This window comes from Eumetopias jubatus, unplaced genomic scaffold, assembly GCF_037043125.1.
Source record: "Eumetopias jubatus isolate StellerSeaLion01/CBP00866 unplaced genomic scaffold, mEumJub1_p1.0 scaffold_3, whole genome shotgun sequence".
Lineage (NCBI taxonomy): Eukaryota > Metazoa > Chordata > Mammalia > Carnivora > Otariidae > Eumetopias > Eumetopias jubatus.
Window position 1 is genome coordinate 194,063,696 of NW_028274809.1, and position 16,948 is coordinate 194,080,643.

General features: G+C 56.3%; 1 protein-coding gene across 3 annotated transcripts in view; it reads left to right on the top strand.

The window, feature by feature from the left end:
- Positions 1–3,275: 3,275 nt before the first annotated feature.
- TFDP1 (transcription factor Dp-1) overlaps positions 3,276–16,948 on the top strand; it is a 40,781-nt gene continuing 27,108 nt past the window's right edge. The window contains exons 1-2 of one of the 3 annotated variants that reach the window (XM_028087330.2): positions 3,276–3,298; positions 4,053–4,127. In XM_028087330.2, coding sequence (XP_027943131.1) covers positions 4,116–4,127 — 12 coding nt within the window. In that variant the 5' untranslated portion in view covers positions 3,276–3,298; positions 4,053–4,115. The other 2 variants (XM_028087329.2, XM_028087328.2) reach the window with 2 other exon arrangements.

A 16,948-nucleotide genomic window follows, 5' to 3' on the forward strand; every position in this document is an offset into this window, starting at 1 on the left:
AAGGGCTGTGGGGTTAAATGACAAAGACCGAGGGGGATTTCCCGCATTGTAGAAGCCAGAGAGCACTGCAGGCAAAGGGTAAATAAAGGAAGAAGGTCTGAACAGTAAACAGGTTGGTGAGATCAACTTGAGTGAACTGGATGCCGCAGTCTAGAATTTGTCAGATCTGAGAAGTAGTTTCCAAAGGGCCGTGGCTTCAGCCTGCAAATGCTCATGCAAGTCTTTTAAGATGTGAATAAATGCTGGTAGCCTAATGTACAAGATGGTCCAGTACTGGCCCTCTTCCCAAGAAATTTGACCAGAAATTGTCAAAATGAGTCATGATGTAAGAAGAGCAAGGATGTCTCTGTGTCTAGGAGGTGGGGGCTGCAGAATTTCTTGGTCGATGGGGCTTAGAAGCCATGGCCTTTCTGGAGAGGGCCAGGGGATTTATCTTGAGGTTGAGCAAGCACACTGATTTAGCGATATTTTATGATACCCAAAAATAAGCAGAACAAAGTTTTCTAAAAATGCCTGTATATTTTAGCAAAGAATGAGAAAATGTCCCTTGTCCACCTTAGGAACATTCTATATAACTTCCATGAACCTGTCCCCCATCCCTGTCTTCCCACGTCTTGATGTCACCATATTGTGATCCAAGAAGGTGGAAAACAGGAAGGCTGGAGAGAGAGGACCGTGTCATCAAGGAGGGAAATCGCATATTTAACAAACACTCAGAATTTCAATTTCCAAGGGGCTAGAACACATTCTCTCCTAAAAAGGACAGTTTAATGGGGTGGGGAGGTTGGGGGTAAGGATTTGTATCACCCCCTGAGACTCAACAGGGCAGGCTCACAAAGAAAGAGGAAGCTTTTGGGAGATGCGGAATTTTCCTGGGAAGGATCTAATCATCTTGTTCTAATAAACACAGAACAGTACCAGGGATGATGACACAGGGCTGAATGCCAGCCACTGAGAAGGGACAGGTCAACGCCCAAACATCACGCTTCCTGAACCCATGCTGCAGATACAGAGTGGATACTGGAGGGTCAGGTGGATGCAGGCACTTGTAGGCTCATTACCCATCAAGAAGGTCGCATTTCTTCCATCCAGTCTAGAGACTTCAAGGCAGTGCAGCAGCCGAAAATACCTGGATCTTCAACCAAAAATTTTAGAAATTCTGCTACCTTTTAACACAGAAATGAGGGTTCTCTGGTATGACTGTAGAAAGTCAAAAACTAAAAACCCCAACCAACTTTTTGCCCTTTTCCCAAGAAAAAGCAGAGCCTCTTGAGCTGTTACCTGCTGTGGGAGCTCTTGTAAATTCGGCATATTTCACTACAGTGATTTCCGTGCAGACATTACTTAGAATATTAGGGGTAGTTATCCTGTGTGAATGTTGTTGAATTACTGGAATCTTTTTTTTTTTTTTTTGATTTTTACAATTTATTTGACAGATCACAAGTAGGCAGAAGAAGAGGCAGAGGGAGAAACAGGCTCCCTACTGAGCAGGGAGCCTGATGCAGGGCTTGATCCCAGGACCCTGGGATCATGACCTGAGCTAAAGGCAGGTGCCTGACTGAGCCCCCCAGGCGCCCCTAGAATTACTGGAATCTTGAGTTCCTGGGGAGAGGTTTTAAGATTCTGTACTCTGATCCTGTTTCTTCCTGAGCCTCCAGCTCTTACTGAGAGGCTTGCTGCCCTGTGTACTTGGGTCCAAGGGCTGGGAGTGAGGCTTCCAGCTGCTGCCTGGGGGTGAATATTCAAATACCGTAAAAAATAAAGAGATACTGTGCAAGGAGAATGGAGGTAGGACACATGACCACTAGAGGGACAACATGGAGGGTGCAGGTTCCGACGCCCCAGGGACCTGCTGAGGGGCCAAGAATGGTATAAATTGCACCAGCAGAGAAATAAGACCATTCTGCAGGCAGGCATGTGCAGGATTTTGCCTCTCCCCCATTACCGTTCGGTGCCCATTCTGTGCTCATCTGCACAAAGAAGGCACCTATTTCTGCTGTCTTCAAGAAACCAACGCTGAGTCCAGCGTTAGCAGAAGTAGGAGTGGACACGAACCGCGCCGCGGAGTAATGGAGTAACAGCTGCCCTCACCGTGGGGAGAGGCCTTTGCTCTGCTCCTCACCGCACACGGCCAGGGAGCCCTGAACTTCAGACTCCAGCCCGCCCTCTGCTGGGTCTCTAGTCTGGGGGGTGGAAGGTGAGGTGGTCAATGCCATGGCCCTGCAGGTGGTGGGCTCCAGGGAGGAGGAGTCTCCAGGACTCAGGGTCCACCGGGCCCACCCAGTGATGGCGAGCAAACAGGCTGCCTGATTTCCCTCCTGAGCACCCCAATGGGATGCGGAGGATCAGGTGTAGGCTGGGTGTAGGCACGGAGACCGCTGGCCTACAGGTGGACAGGGCCTGCTGTGCTGTGTGCATGCACACCCTGTCCTCTCTGCGCACCTATACTTGCACATGGGCTCACTGCACAAACCCAGTCTGCCTTTCTCTTCCACAAGAACGCTTGCCCACATGTGCACACACACTCACCACCTCTTCTCCACATGTGCACACACCGGCCCTTCTTCCTCTGCGTCTGTACAGCCACACCTGCACACAGCTGGCCTCTATACAAGTGTGCACACACCTCTGCCCTCTCCTCCAAGGACATGCACGCCTGCATATGCACACCCTCAACCCCCTCTCCGCATAAACACCTGTGCGCACAAGATCTACCCTCCTTCCGCCCGCATAAACACACACCCACAAATACACTCATGTGCACATGCGCACACCCGTGCACACACACTTGCCTCCCCACCTCTGCACACACCTGGCCCCTCTCCGAGTGTGCGCGCACACCAGCACAAGCACACTCCCGGCCCTTCTCCAGGTGCGCGCACACCTCTGGTCCCTCTCGGAGTGTGCACGCACACCGACACGTACACACCGCCCGCCCGTCTCCAAGTGTGCGCGCACACCGGCACGATGCACACCTGCGGCCCCTCTCCAGGTGTGCGCACACCTCCGGCCCCTCTCCAGGTGTGCGCACACCTCCGGGCCCTCTCCAAGTGCGCGCGCACCACAGCCTCTCGGCACCAGACTTTCCGCCTCCGTCCCCGCCCGGCGCGCACGCGCACATGCACCCGCACCCGCGCAGCCCATCCCCCTCGGAGCGCGCGGGCCGCACCGGCGGGAGGAGGAGGAGGAGGGAGGCGAAGGCGCGAAAAGGCGCGCAGGCGCGCTGCGGGAGCCGGCCCGCCGCCCACGTCACGCCGCCGCGCCGCGCACGTCACGCCGCCCGACGCCCGCTCGCAGGGTGAGCCCCGCGCGCCGGCGCCTCGGAGGGCAGGGACCCCGGGGCCGAGCGCGCCGCCGGGACCCCGCCCGTGCCCGTGCGCCGGAGCGAGCCAGGTGCGGCGGGCCGGGGTCCCGCGAGGGGCGCGGACGCGCGGGCGCTCGCCCCGGTCCCGCCGCCGTCCCGCCGCGTGTGCGCGTCGGCTCCGCGGCTCCCGCGCCCTGGGCCCCGGGCCCCCCGCGTCCGCGCCGCCGTCGGGGGCGCCCGGGTGGCTCGGCCCGGCGGGGTCGCGGGCGGGTCGGGAGCCGGGGCCCAGGGCGCGCGGGGGGCCTGCGGGCGGGACTCCCGCGGAGCAGCGGCGCTCGCGCGGGCGGAGGCCGGGGGGCCGGGGCGCCGGGGTCGGCCCGAGCGCGGGGCTCTTGGGGGCCCCGCGGGCGCGGCGCGGGGTGGGGGCGGTGCTGACCTGACTGCCGGTTCCGGCGCGGGAGGCGCGCGCGCGGCGGCGGCGGCGGCGTTCGGGTGACAGGCCCGCCGGGCCGGAAGCCCACCTGTCACGGTGGCCGCGGGTGGCCGCGGGTGGCCGCTGGCGGCCGGGTCTTTGTGTGGGCCGGTGGGCTGTACCCGCTGTCGGGGGCCGCGGGCGCCGGGGGGCAGCTGCCCCCAGGCCGGGCAGTGCGTCTGGAAAGGAGGGAGGGCCGCTCCGGGGGGAGGGGGTGCCGGGGCCACCGGGGTTTTCATTCTTACTCATTTCTTGTCTTTCCGTCTTTCTTACCAGAAAAATCAATTTTCTTCTCTGGAGGGTGAACATTTATAGCATCGATCTCACGGATCTGGTAACATGGCAAAAGATGTAAGTATGTCTGCCCCGTCTGCGGGCACGTTCTCGCTGTCCGTCCGTGGTTCGGACGCAGCGGTGCGCGGGCCCTCCGCGTGGACGGCAGCGGCCGCCGGTCCTGCAGGCGGGGTCACCCGCTCGTTCTGAGTATTTGCGTTCAGTGAGGCCAAGCGCTGGGGCTGCGGCCGGCCGTGCGCGCAGGGACCCCGAGCACCTGTTTGTGCGGAGGGGACGCAGTTCAGCCCTAAGCGCTTGCTTTGGCCTCCTTTTTTTTTTTTTTTTTTTGCCTCAGAAAAATGAAATTTGGTGACTAATGAAATGTGAAAAATCCTACTTTAGTTTTTTCCGTATTTGTCACGAAACTCTAGAATATGTTTGTTCCAAGAAACAGGCCTTTAGGTCCAAAGCCAGCCTGTTTCCTGGGTCCTGCGGCTCTTTGCTGCACTGTGACCTCAGGCAGCTGTTCCGTGGTCATCGGTGCAGGGGGCTGCTTAGTATCTGCTGCCCAGAGTGGACACACAGCCCAGAGGAGCGGCATCTGCCTGACCCACGAGCTATCGCGCTTCTTGCAACCCCTTGATGGATGTCCAGCCTTCCCGTCATTCCCCAGAAAGCCTCACTGGAGGCATGCCCGTGCTCAGCCGCCGTTGGGCACGCACTGCTGTTAGGCTCCTGCCCTCCAGCGCGGCATTTCACTTGGCAGAGAGTGTGAGAATACGCACTGCGCCCTGCATGGTGTGGTTTAAGTTAAAAGTCAATCCACACACAGTGTGAGGCTGTGGTTATCACCTCTGGTCGCATTTGTTGATGGCCGTGCCCTGTTCCCTGGCATTTATCCCCCACGGATGCCCGCAGGTGGTGTGTGCTCAGTAACAGAGGAGGTAGGAGTTTCAGAGGGAGTCTCTGTTAGTCTGGGGTGACTGCTCCAGGGAGCCACGTTGATTGACTTTATTAACTGTATTCGGAGGCTGGGGGACTCTCTGTTGGAGGCCCTCTTTGGAGCCCGTGATGGCCTCTGCAAAGTTCAGGGCAGCCCCCTGCCTGGGTGTCCCTGGAGCTTATGGTGGGTGACAGGCTGGAGGGTGGAGTGGGGTAGTTGAGGCCGAGAAACGGTGTGAGGAGAAGCAGAGGTGAAGGGCCTCTCTGTCCTGGGAGCTGGGAACGTCAGGTGTGGCTGGAACCAGGTCTCAGCAGGGCTGGTGGATCAGGCTGGACTGGGGAGTGTGGTCCAAGGAAAGGCTTTCGGCTTTTCCTCTAACTGCCTTGTTTATTAGGTAGGGGTATGACGTCTGAGTTTGGGAAGAGGACTGACAGCCAGTGTTGGGGGGAAGCAGCAGTGGTTAATTTAGGAGGTGGTGCTGCGATTTGAGTCAGTGTAGGATCAAAGGCCATAAGCACGGGCGGGAGCTGAGCCCCTTCCTTGGGTTAAAGGGGTTGGCTGGGATCCCAGCTTTACAGAGCTCTGGCGTTTCTGTGGAAGGCTGGAGCGGGCTGCAGTTAGGTTCTGGGGGTCATAGTGAAGGAGGGCAGATGTAGGGACAGGTAAGGGTCAGGCAGATCTTCCTGAAGAGGATACGGGAAGACGGCGTGGCAGCTTCCTGCCTCCAGTGCAGGTCCAGGGACAGCAGCAGGTTTTGGGGCGCTGGACGGCTTGAGCCTGTTCACCGAGGGTGATGGGGTGGTGGGTGTGGGCAGGTTTTAAAGGGCAGGAGCCACCCCTTGAGGGAGAGGGGCAGCCAGCTGGAGGGCCTAGGGAGGGGCAGCAGGCCCGGGGCCGCGATGGCCAGCCTGACCGGTGAGCCGTGGGCCACACCGTGGCCCTGGGTGGGCGTCGAGGCATGCAGACCGCTGTTGTAGGCTAACCCCCCGAACTGTGTCTCTGGTGGAGGGGCCTGATGTCATCTTCTGGGAAGACCTGTATCTTTTCACTCGTCCTGTTGTGGGCGTGTCTTGGTTTAGAATTGACAAGAGCCAGGCCCGTGGCTCCTGTGTGCACTATGTCTGCCTCAGGTCTCGGCATGTGGGGACGAGGGGAAATGCCTGAGTCGAGGCCGACCTGCTTGTTCTGTTCATGCGTCTATCCTGTCTGTTTGATGAGTGCCCGTGCCCGGCGGAGAGAGCCAGGTGTGCCGTTCGGCTGCTCTCATGAAGCTTGCGGGAGCCGGGAGGCCTGGGGCAATGGGGGTGGAGGGGGCGCTGGGGGCATGGGGGAGGCCCGGGGGTGGGGGTGTTGGGGCAGGAGGGGAGCCAGGGGTATGAGGGGGCCCTGGGGGCAGGGGGCCGGAGGGGGTGCTGGGACGTGGAGGGGCCAGGGGTTGTGGGGGTAGAGGGTGGATGGAGGAATGGGGTTTGCCCAGGGGCAGGAGGGCCTGGGGGGATCGCAGAGGCATGGGAGGGCAAGGCAGGGGTGATGGGGGTGGAGGCCCCCGAGGAAGCCGTGCTGTTTCCATTGAAATGGGAGGACAGGAAGAGCGTGGAGGTGGGTGTGTGGGACCTGCAGGAGCCTGGACCTGGGGCCCAGCCGCTCTGGCACTGACTGCACCTTGTGTTTTCTGTTTCTAGAACACGAATAAATATTTCTGTATGTTTAAAAAGGATATCTAGACAAAACACTGTAATTCCTTTGCTTAAAAAAACCGTTGCATTTTCTAGCAACATGTGAAAATAAGCCAGATTCCTTCGTGATTAGTCTTGAGCATTGCATTTTGCACGCATGTCTCTTCACCTGGAGGTGTGTGTGACAGGAGTGAGTGGGCTGCCGTCAGGTGTCCTGGGGCAGGACCCCAACTGCCCTCCTGTTTCCCTGGCTTTACTCTGGACTGACACAGAGGGCTGTGCAGCCTGGGGCAGCGCGTCAGGGTGGAGGCCCGCTGCTGCCCGTCTCCAGGGAGCTGGCTGGGCAGCAAGGGCTCAGTGGGCTGTAGGCCTTTGACGTTCGTTTACTGGAATTATGTTGGTATAAGCAGGCAACGAAAAATTCAAATGGTAGACATCGAAATTCCGTATTCATACCTGGCATGGAGGAAAGAAAGCTCAGCTGGTGCAAAGCACAGTTTGGAAGTGACCGAGACTCCCAGCTCAGTCATTCCCAGAGGTGGCCATGAGCAACAGTTTTGGGGTTTGCTTCCAGAATTTAATATGAGAATATTGGCGGGTGCTGGGATCTGGGGCGGGAGTTCCCTGGCTGTAGAGCCTGCCACACGGTGATGGCGGTCCCTCCTGCAGTTGGGGACAGCTTTGGAGGCCGACACCTGGGGGTCAGTGCAACCAGCAGAGAACTGCCTCAGGGCCTCCCACCAGCGCCCACGTGGGACCACCTGGCTGCTCGCAGGCTTCCCCTCCACGCTCAGCCTGGAAGCTTGGGGCCCTCCATAGATGAGCATCGTGGGCAGTGTTTCTACAGTCCTATGGAGAGAGTCTCGGCTGGGCAAGGCACACGGTGACATTTCAGTTGCCGCCCCCGGACCGCGTGGGTCTCTGCTCCCACAGCCATGGACCTGTCCCTCCGTCATGGGGTCTCAACACCCTGGGAGGTGAAGACTGTAGATTGTGTACTGGTTGATGAAGCTAGGTGTCTGAATTTCGTTTTGTGCCAACCAAAGCTCCCATGGACACAGATCATGAATGGGGAGGTTCGCCAGACTGAGGAGACAGTCACATTTCCAGCCGGAGAAGGACTCCAGAGAGAAGTGTTGACTTCAGAGAAAATACAGAAATTGTAATGGCTTAAACATACTCATTGCATTAGAAATTACCCTTGGGTGAAGTAGGAAAGGGAAGGCATCTGATGCCAGTGTGTCCATGTGCCTGCTGTGTGTGTGCACGTGTGGTGTGTGTGTGGTGCGGCCCCACAGGGGTTTGCGGATTTTCTCAAGGTTACAGGCAGAGCCCGGGGTCCTTGTGAGCCCCAGTGGGAAGTCCGTGTTCTTGTCCTTGTCCAGTACGGTGAAGGTTTGTAAAGAACAGGGAGATAGCTGGTTGTAGACTGACCGAGATGCTTCTGCGGGGCCGCCCCTGCAGCCTGCAGGTGGGGGAGCCAGAAGGCCGGCCGGCCTGCCTGTGGGGAGCCCGGTCCGGGGCTGAGGGCAGTGCGGTGCAGCTGGAGGAGTGGTCTGTAAGACCCTCTGCAGCGCGTGTGGCTCCGTTTTGAGAGCTGGTGTGTGACTCCACTCTGTGTTCTGTGAGTTTGTGGAAAATTCTCTGAATGGTGTCATCAAGAGCTGGAGACCAAGGAAGAATGCATCCCATCTAAGCTTTGGAGGGATGATGTGATGAGGCCTGCTTTAATACCACTAGGAGACTAATGAGCTTATCTAAAAATACACGTACTGAGTATCATTTTTCAGACCCAGACCTCGATGGCGAAATGAGGGCTGAAGAAATAAATGCGGTAAAGCAGTAACGTGCAGTTTCCTTCAGTCTCGGCTGCAGTGAGTTGTGGGATCTGATGCTGACTCGTGCAGCGGTGACGTCACATCGGACATGGAGAGGGGCGTTGGTGGCGTGCCCCCAGGTTACCAAGTGAGGAGTGCTGAGGTGGCAGGCTTGCGCCTACCCGGGCTTCTCATGGCTCAGAATTGACGTTTTCCCGTGCAGGATGCACTTTCCTCACAGATCACAGAGCCACCTTTCTGAAAAGCTCTTCTCTTTAAGTGTTTAAAACACCTTATTACTTTTCGGTGTAGAACAGTTAGGAAATTCTCATTCGGAGTCCATACCAGGCTTCTCCTGTGTTGAGCTTTGCACCCTCTGTGAGGAGGGACTGGGTTTCCAGGAGCTTCCAAGAGCAGGCAGGGAGGGGTCGCCCAGCAGGTGCTTGCTGAGGGCGTGTCGTCTGGGCTGTGGGGTGTCGGCACTGGCCAAATTAGAGGGGGACCCCCCCAGGCACCTTCTGACTCTGTCTTGTGACACGCGAGAGAGGTGTCTGCGGCGAGTTTGGCAGCTATATGTTTATTCACGTTGGGGACTTGTAGATGGTTGGCTATTGAGAAGGTGAGGTAAAATGGGAAATCAAAATGGATATAAGCCTAAACACGTTATTTTAAATTCAAGCAAATACTTTAGTCCCCACTCCTTGCTTTAGAGTGGAAGCCCTTTCTTAGCCCACTTGTTTGAATTTCTTGCCTGAACCGTACACATAACATCCAGTGTCAGTGTCTGTCATTTAACCTTCTAGGTTGTTCGCAGTTTCTCCAGGGTCTTAATAACAGAGGACTGGCACAAAGAGGTGTGTAGGAATGCGCGCAGCCGAGCGTCCCACAGCACTCCACTGAGCTACTGGGAGCACAGCTGTGCAGGCCGCCCGAGGCTCCTCAGGGAGGGCCGAATGCCCACCGGTTTGGCAAATGCCCGTCCTGCCATGTGGACGCGCCCTCAGCCCCCCACCTCCAGCGCCGGGGGTTCCCGTACTTTCCGGCCAGCTCTTCTCAACTTTGTGCCAGTCTGTGCTGACATCCGGGGCTGAGTCTTCGGTCGTGGAATTGTGCGTGGACACGGGCGGGCACGTGTGCGCACGCGCTGTCTCTGAGAAGGACTGTGCTGGGTTATACTTACCCATCAGGTTATAGCAGAGAGCTCATTGGGACGGCATTCGGTTTGAAATTCAGTTTAAAAGCCCAGAAAAGTTGCTCCCTTTGGTAGGTAAACTTTTAAATTGTGTTTTGTTTTAGTTTGCATCTCTTGATACAGAAGTTGGATATTTTCCTTTTAAAATGTGTTTCTCTGTGAATTGATGAGTGTGTCCTGGTGCTCATTTTCCTATTCCAGTGTCTGTTTCCTGTTGATTTATTTGCATCCACTCTTTATAAATTAAGTATATTAAACCTTTGTTCATCATTTCACAGCAAAATGTTAACATTAGGTTTGCCTGGGTCATTCTAGCAAGAGTTGTAAATATAAAATGATTTCATTGTAAACCTATGGGAAATATACCTTGATTTCATACCCTAAATTTTAATGTTAAATACAGATAGTTTTTAGGTGGTTTAAATGTTTGTGCTGTGTTTAATGAGTTAGTGTGTTTTTGTTCACCTTCAGTCAGTGTGACCCGCAGGACTCTCTGAGGCCCACGTTCAGGACGGCGGCCGGTGTTCATGTAACTTCCTGAGTAATGACAGCGCAGCATAAGTGTAGCCCATCGGGTGTGCTCGGCCTTGCACAATATCTTCCTTCCTCTGCTTGGGAGTATCAGTGACTTGGACTCTACCCCGGAGGGGTCTTACGTTTCTCTTGTTTTATTTGCTTTTCGAAAAATGAGGATTTGAATGACAATATCTTATTCCCCCTGTATTGACAGACCCTAAATCCTGGTTTACAGGGAGGGAGGGTAAAGAGGGAGGTGTTTATGTGGGAGTCCAACCTGCAAATCTGTCCCAAGGCTGAGTGTGGGGGTCAGTTAGTAAGTCATACGTGGCTTTGATGCAGCGCACTTTGTAGTTAACCCAGATCATCCAGAAGTTGTTCATTCCTGGAGGTCATCAGTACTTCTGCACTTCTGAAACTCTTGCTTTTTTAAAAGTGAGGTACCTTGTTTGTAACAAAATACAGCGTAAAAGATGAATGTTTGTCTTAATGTTGTCTAAGTAAGTAGGCTTACAGTCGGATGGCTGTGGATTGTGAGGTGTCCCGTCCTTGTTTTAGGGTGCCCTGATGTGCCCTCCCCCAGCACAAGCACCAGCTTGGGCAGGAGGGAAGTCACAAAATTAAACAATCTCATGGGGTTTTGCAACTGCAGAGAGCTTTGAAATGGGGCCTGTAGACCTAGGTGCTGGAGCACTTCCCAGCCGGAAGTGGGGGCTCCCTGGGGGCACCTTCCTCCCATGGGCGTACCTCCTCTTTCCTTGACAAACTGGACAGTGGCGCCCACAGAGCTGCATGGCCACATTGCACTTTGAGGGCAAGAGGGATGAGGAGGTGGTTAGTGTGCAGGTCAGTTTGTTTGATGGCTGGGGCCCCGACCTCTTGTGCATCCTGGGTCGTTGCTGCAGTGGCTAGAAACTGCTCATTCTGTATTGTGGAGCACTCCTTCCCCTGTGAGGGGCCCCACCTGGGCCCCAGGGAGCGCCTTGGAGGTTGTGAAGAACTGCGGTCCTTGTTTAAGCTCCTGGCCTTGGCGACTTGGTTTTTGTTGAGAGGGAATTTGGGGTCTCTCTGAAAGGGAGAAAGTGCCCTGCAGTGACTTTTCTAGGAGAGAAGTTAGAGTAGCGTGTTTTTAAGTTAGCTGATAAAATAAAGACACTCCATGAGCAGAAGTGTCTCCACCTCTGGCTCTGTTACTCCCAGGAGAGGCCTATAGGCCTGGACCCCGCCAGCCTCCACTCGAAGCCATGGGACCGTGGGCATTTCCTGGAAATGGTGTCTGTGTCAGGATGGACGCAGTGATTCTGAGCAGCTGTCCGTCTTGCTGAGTCTTCGGAGGGCTTGGTGACTCGTTGGTAGAACGAAGGTGACAAGTGTCCTATCCCTTCCTCTCTTGGGGCAGTGAAGATTAAAGGGCCAGGCACATCATGTGTCCCGCCCAGCCTGGCAACACTTGGATGGGTTCTGAGAGTGCGGCGTGTGGCTTTGAACATCGCAGCCCTGGGTCTCGTAGACATGCTCCGTGGCTGTGAGTGGTTGGTCTAATCAGAGTTCTGGGGGGGACCCCACTCCTAGTGAGGGAATCGGCTCCTTGTTAGGGCCTGAACTTGGGAACTGAGTTGGGGTGCAGGGGGCAGCAGGCTCCTGGGTACGGGGTGTAGGGGGCACGCTCCTTCTCTGCCAGGAGCCCAGGTCCCCAGGCCTGTTTTAGCCCCGTTCCTCACCTCAGCCCATCTCTGCAGACAGCTCTCTGCCCTGCCTCCTCCAGCTTGCCCTGACTACAGTTTGGACAAATTACATGGGATGTGGGCAGCGGGAACTCGTCCTGGGTGGATGGAGCCTCTGACCCCTGGGACTCCCCCTTTAGGGGTTGAGGCTGGGACCCGGCCGTCAGGAGGGTGGGTGTGGGGCAGTTAAGTAGCATGGACTTTGGTTAAGAAGAAAAGCACTCAGTGTGGCCATCTGGTTGGCTCAGCATTTGTCGTCATAAAGAGGGCGGACTCCTGTTCCGCTGGGGAATGGCTTACTGATAAATTGCATCCCAGCCGCTTTGTGCTCCGTGTTTCGAGTCCTCGTCAGGCCCCTGAGCCGTCTCTCTCCGCTGCTCGGCAGGTGTGAAAATGCAGGACACAACATGCAGCGCCACCTCCGTGCAGGTTGGCCGTAGAAACGCCAGAAAGTGAGATACAGGCAAATACTTAAACATTGTTTTGGAGCCATGTTATATTTTCTTCCAGGCAGTTTTGCATTTCTGCATGCTCTAGAATAAATTTGACATTTTTCTGGCAAAAAGGCAAAGGGTGAAGTGCAGAGTGCAGTCAGAGAGGGAAGAAAAGCAGCTGCTGAGGTTCCGGCCGCGTCTGCCTGGGGAGGGCTGTGCCTCTGGGGAGGGCTGTGCCTCTGGTGAGTGAGACAGACCTAAGGAGCAACACAGAACCTTGTGGGAGTAGGAGGCCGTTGCTCCTGTGGTTTCTGAAGTGGGGTGGGGAATAATACTGCAGTGATTCTGCATTTGGTTGACATGCGGGTCCCGCTTGGTGGGTGGAGTCGGGCAGAGGTATCTGGAGACACTAATTCATACCGAATCTCTGGTGGCGCTCACAGGAGCCAAGGGGTGCGGGCATTCCTGCGCTGGGAGAGACCTAACGTTGTGAAGCAGTAAGGAGAATGCGGGAGAGCTTGGCCTGGGCTGTGAGTCGTCCTGCTGACCGTTGCAGGAGGGGATGGGCAGGAACAACTGTACCTTGTTTGTCAGCTGCTGGGGGTGGCCCCTGGCAGAGAACCCATGTTCTCACCTCAATTTCAGAGACCCTGGTGGCAGTACCCCTTCCCCTGGGCCACACCCACTCCTTCCCTCCCCGCCCCCCGCTCCCCTGCACTTGCTGGGATTTGCAAATTTGACTCCTACCTCCCAGGTCGCCCCTCACTGATGGACTTGAGGCTCTATCCTGAGGATGTGGGTTTCTTACGGCTGCTCACTGGGGTGCGCTCCTGGCGTGAGCCTGTGCGTGTCCTCTCCAGACTTGCCCTTCTGCTCTCTAGCTACCACTGCCCTGCCTGGGGCTCGGGGCCACCTCCCCGTGACCTTCCCTCCTTCTCTGTTCAGTCTGTGGACGTGGACCTCTGTTCCATTGGCTCTTGCCACCATCTTGGTTTCTTTTCTGTGGTTGCCCCTCGGGGTCCTGACATCCGATCTGCAGCCTCTAGCCTGCATCCTGACTCATCCCTCATCACCACTAGGTTCGCTATCCTTGGGGCCCCGTATCCTTTGTTTTATCCAGCCTTTCGCTTTATCCAGTTACAAAACAGCATTTCACTAAGAATTCAAAGGATATCAGAAAGCTAATAGTTATTGAAAATCATAGTCCAGGGTGACTATTATTAATGTGCTGGTGATGATTTTGGGGGCAACTCCCTAGCTATGTGTGTTTAAACATATGCATCTCTCATACGTTATGTAAACGGACTCCCACATTTCTGTTCCCTGCTGTTTGACCCCACAACTCCTCCTAGGTACATTGGCAACGATAAAGAGAAATAACTGGAAAACCACTTTCATGGAACATTAGAGACGTATGCAAGTGCAGAGAGAGAACGTGTTGCTGACACCCTGCACTGTCCCGAGTAACGCTGCTCCCGGCTGCTGGGGGTCATGACGCTGGTTCCAAACACGTTGTCCTCCCGTTAAGTACTCTAGTGTGCATCTCTAAAAACGCCCAGAATAATGAACGGTAGTTTGTTAGTATTGTCGGAGAGCTAGCGTCTGGGAATTTGAACGGTTTGCGTCCAGGGAGAGCCGGTGTTTTGTTTGGCTGTGTCCTCATGTATTTGGTCCTGCTGAGGGCATTTAGGTCATTTCCAGGAGCTTCCTTCCCTATCAGTGGAGTTTGCTGGCGGGCTCTTGCAGTGGTGGGTGGCTCAGGGCGCCGTCCCCTGCCGTGGGAGTGCACTGGTCTCTGCAGAGCAGGCGGGTTGGGTAGAGGCAGGATCGCTAGCTCATGTGTGCTGTTTAGGGCAGGGGCTCGGTCTGAAGCCCACCTCTGGGTGCAGCATTCCTACATGTTTCCACTTTACTCTTTTGTCCACTTGCAACCTGTTCTTCATGTGATGAACCTTGGCTCTACTTTAGGCTTTTTTGCATAATGTGCCACATCCGACTGTCACTGTGGTGCCCTTTCTGTGCAAGGATAGAACCCGCGGCAGGTGGGCAAGGCAGGAAGGTGTCCAGTGCACAGAGTTGAGGGCACGGGCCTCGGTGCATCCGCCTGCGTGGTCAGCCTTGTCACGGCTTGCCCAGGCAGCCTGGAACTACAGTGTTGTTACTCCACAGTTTCTGTGGCTCGAGTTCGGCTGCAGCTGGGCCAGCTCCCAGTCCAGGACCCGAAGTGGCCTGATGGCTCGAGGTCCCTGTGGGCAGGACCATGCCTGAGCTCACTCACCTGGTCCACGGCGGGATGTATTCACTTCCGGGCTGTTGGTTGGAGGCTGCCCTCAGTTCCTGGCCTCTGTCGGGGTAGCTAATGTTGCCAGAGCGAGGGGGGAAGGGGGTGGAGCGAGGCCCACACACACAGAAGGAGCGAGAGGCGAGCCAGCAAGACATGGCTCCTGAAACCTAACCTGCTTTTGCAGATCTCGTCACTAGGTCAGGCCACACTCAAGGGGAGGAGATTGGGCAGGGCCACGAAGTTCCACAGGTGGGAGACCCCCCTCACGTCCCACATTGGATGCAGGCAAGGCGCCTACAGGCTGTCCTCTGGGCCTGTCCTCGAGGGGGCGTCTGTGGCTGGGAGGATGGTGGTGCTGGAGGCTCTGGTCCTGTTTGCCCTGCAGTCGAGTGGTGTTTGCAGGGTCTACGTGGGACCCGCGGGGTGGAGTGAGGGGTGGGTTCTGCTACGGGTCCCCACGCCTTCCAAATGCCTCGACTCAGCTCCTTCCTTAGATCACCCCGAGGGCTTGTGGTGTTGAGCGTCCAGCATTCTGTGATGGGATTTGCCGTCTGGACGTTTCTGCTCAGTGATGGTGCTGTGTATCCTTCAATGAGGTTCGGGAGTCTCCTTGGGCCCTGCATGCTTCTGTAGTGGGATCACTCCTGGTACTCGGTGTCTTTGTTGCCTTGTGAGAGGGCCCCACTGCCATCTTTTAGGGCAGGTCCCTGCTGGTACAAGGAGCACTGGGTGAGTTTTCTTGTTCTCCCTGTCACCCCGTCGGCCCATATGGAGGTGTCCCCAGCAGCACCCGCGCACTCCGTGCTCCCTCGTCCCACAAGTGCTTCTGATGCCATAGCTGGGGCGCGGGCCGCCGCTGGGGCCTCTGAAAGGAGGAAAGTCAGGAGCGGAGCTGAGGGCGAGGTCCGCAGAGGGAGGTTCCTCTCTCAAGGTCCTTGTGGATTCTTTCCAGGCGCCTGGACAACGGCACCTGCTGGTGTTTTGTGTGACTATCCGTAAGGAGGTGGGCGTGCAGGTTTCTCTTTCTGTGCTGGCTTTTCCAGGTTTCCGTGTCCTCATGACGCCGTTTGAACCTTGACTCTTCATCCCCTCCTTGGCCTGTCGTGGTGTTTTCATGCTTCTGTCTTGGAATATGTCTGCATCTCGGTTGGCAAGCTGCCCGGCCCACGGCCTCTTCTAGGGAGTACAGTTCTGTGTGGGTGCTGCCCAGCACTTCCCAGCCTGCCCCTGGCCAGTGTCCTGCCTCGTGGGGCTTCTGCTCCAGCAGGGCACGGGTGCAGCAGGAAGTAACTGGTACGGGAGTGAAGGTGTGCAGAGAGGCGGCGGGACATGTGGGGCCTGCCCGCCCGGCGCCCGAGCTCAGGGGGCGGTGAGGCTGTGTCCTGCAGCCCGACTCCCGCTTCATCTCTGATGCGCCCCTGTGGGTGCGGGTGGGCCCTCCGCCCCGGGGCTGTGTCTGCTGCAGGGCCTGGCCACCAGGGGGCTGCGAGGGGCCCCGGGGACACAGGACCACCGGGGCTCACAGCCTGTGCAGGACGCCTGGAGCTCGGTGACTTCCGGCTGGTTCTGCTGAATTACCTAAAGTGTCCCAGCCGGGCTCCATCAGCTCGGTGTCCCGTGCAGCCTTGTGCTTTGGCGCTATGAGCCGGGTCCTCGGAGCCACCGCGGGAGCAGATTGGCAGTTGGGTTTCCACTAAGTGCAAACACGACAAGATGAACGATGTTTGTGAGAAACACTGAGGTGAGCTGTGGCCGAGTGCTTCTGTGTCTGGTTTACATGTTTACACAAATTTAGCATTTTGGTGTTTTCTTACTGGAGGGTAGGTTTGCACCTTCAGTATAAAGATTTTGGAGAAAAATACATCCTATGCACTTACCTTAAAATTAGCTGCAGCTTTAGGAATAACTTAAAATACAAAACACAGCCTGTGTTCCGATGCCTGTAGTTGCGTCCGTGCGGGTCTCGCCTCTGGGCAGAAGACAGGAGGGCCGTGGGTAGTGTGGCCGCGGTACTTTCCTGGGCCCGTGTCGGGGGTGTAACTGAGGCTCTGTCGTGTTTACTAACTAAACCTGTAACAACGGGTTCGTGTTGGAGCATCACAGGGAGGCTGTTGCAGGGAGGCTGTCACTGACGTGTTGGCATTTCCTTGTGTGGAAGGCGCAGGGTGTCGCTCGTGGCTCTGGGCAGAGGAGCTGAGCACGTGGGCATGGCACACCTGGGCCGCCGCAGGAAGGCCGCGTGTCCGTCCTCACAGAGAGACAGGAAGCAAGCGTGAGAAGAAGGAGCTCCGGGAGGGGCACCTTTGAATATGC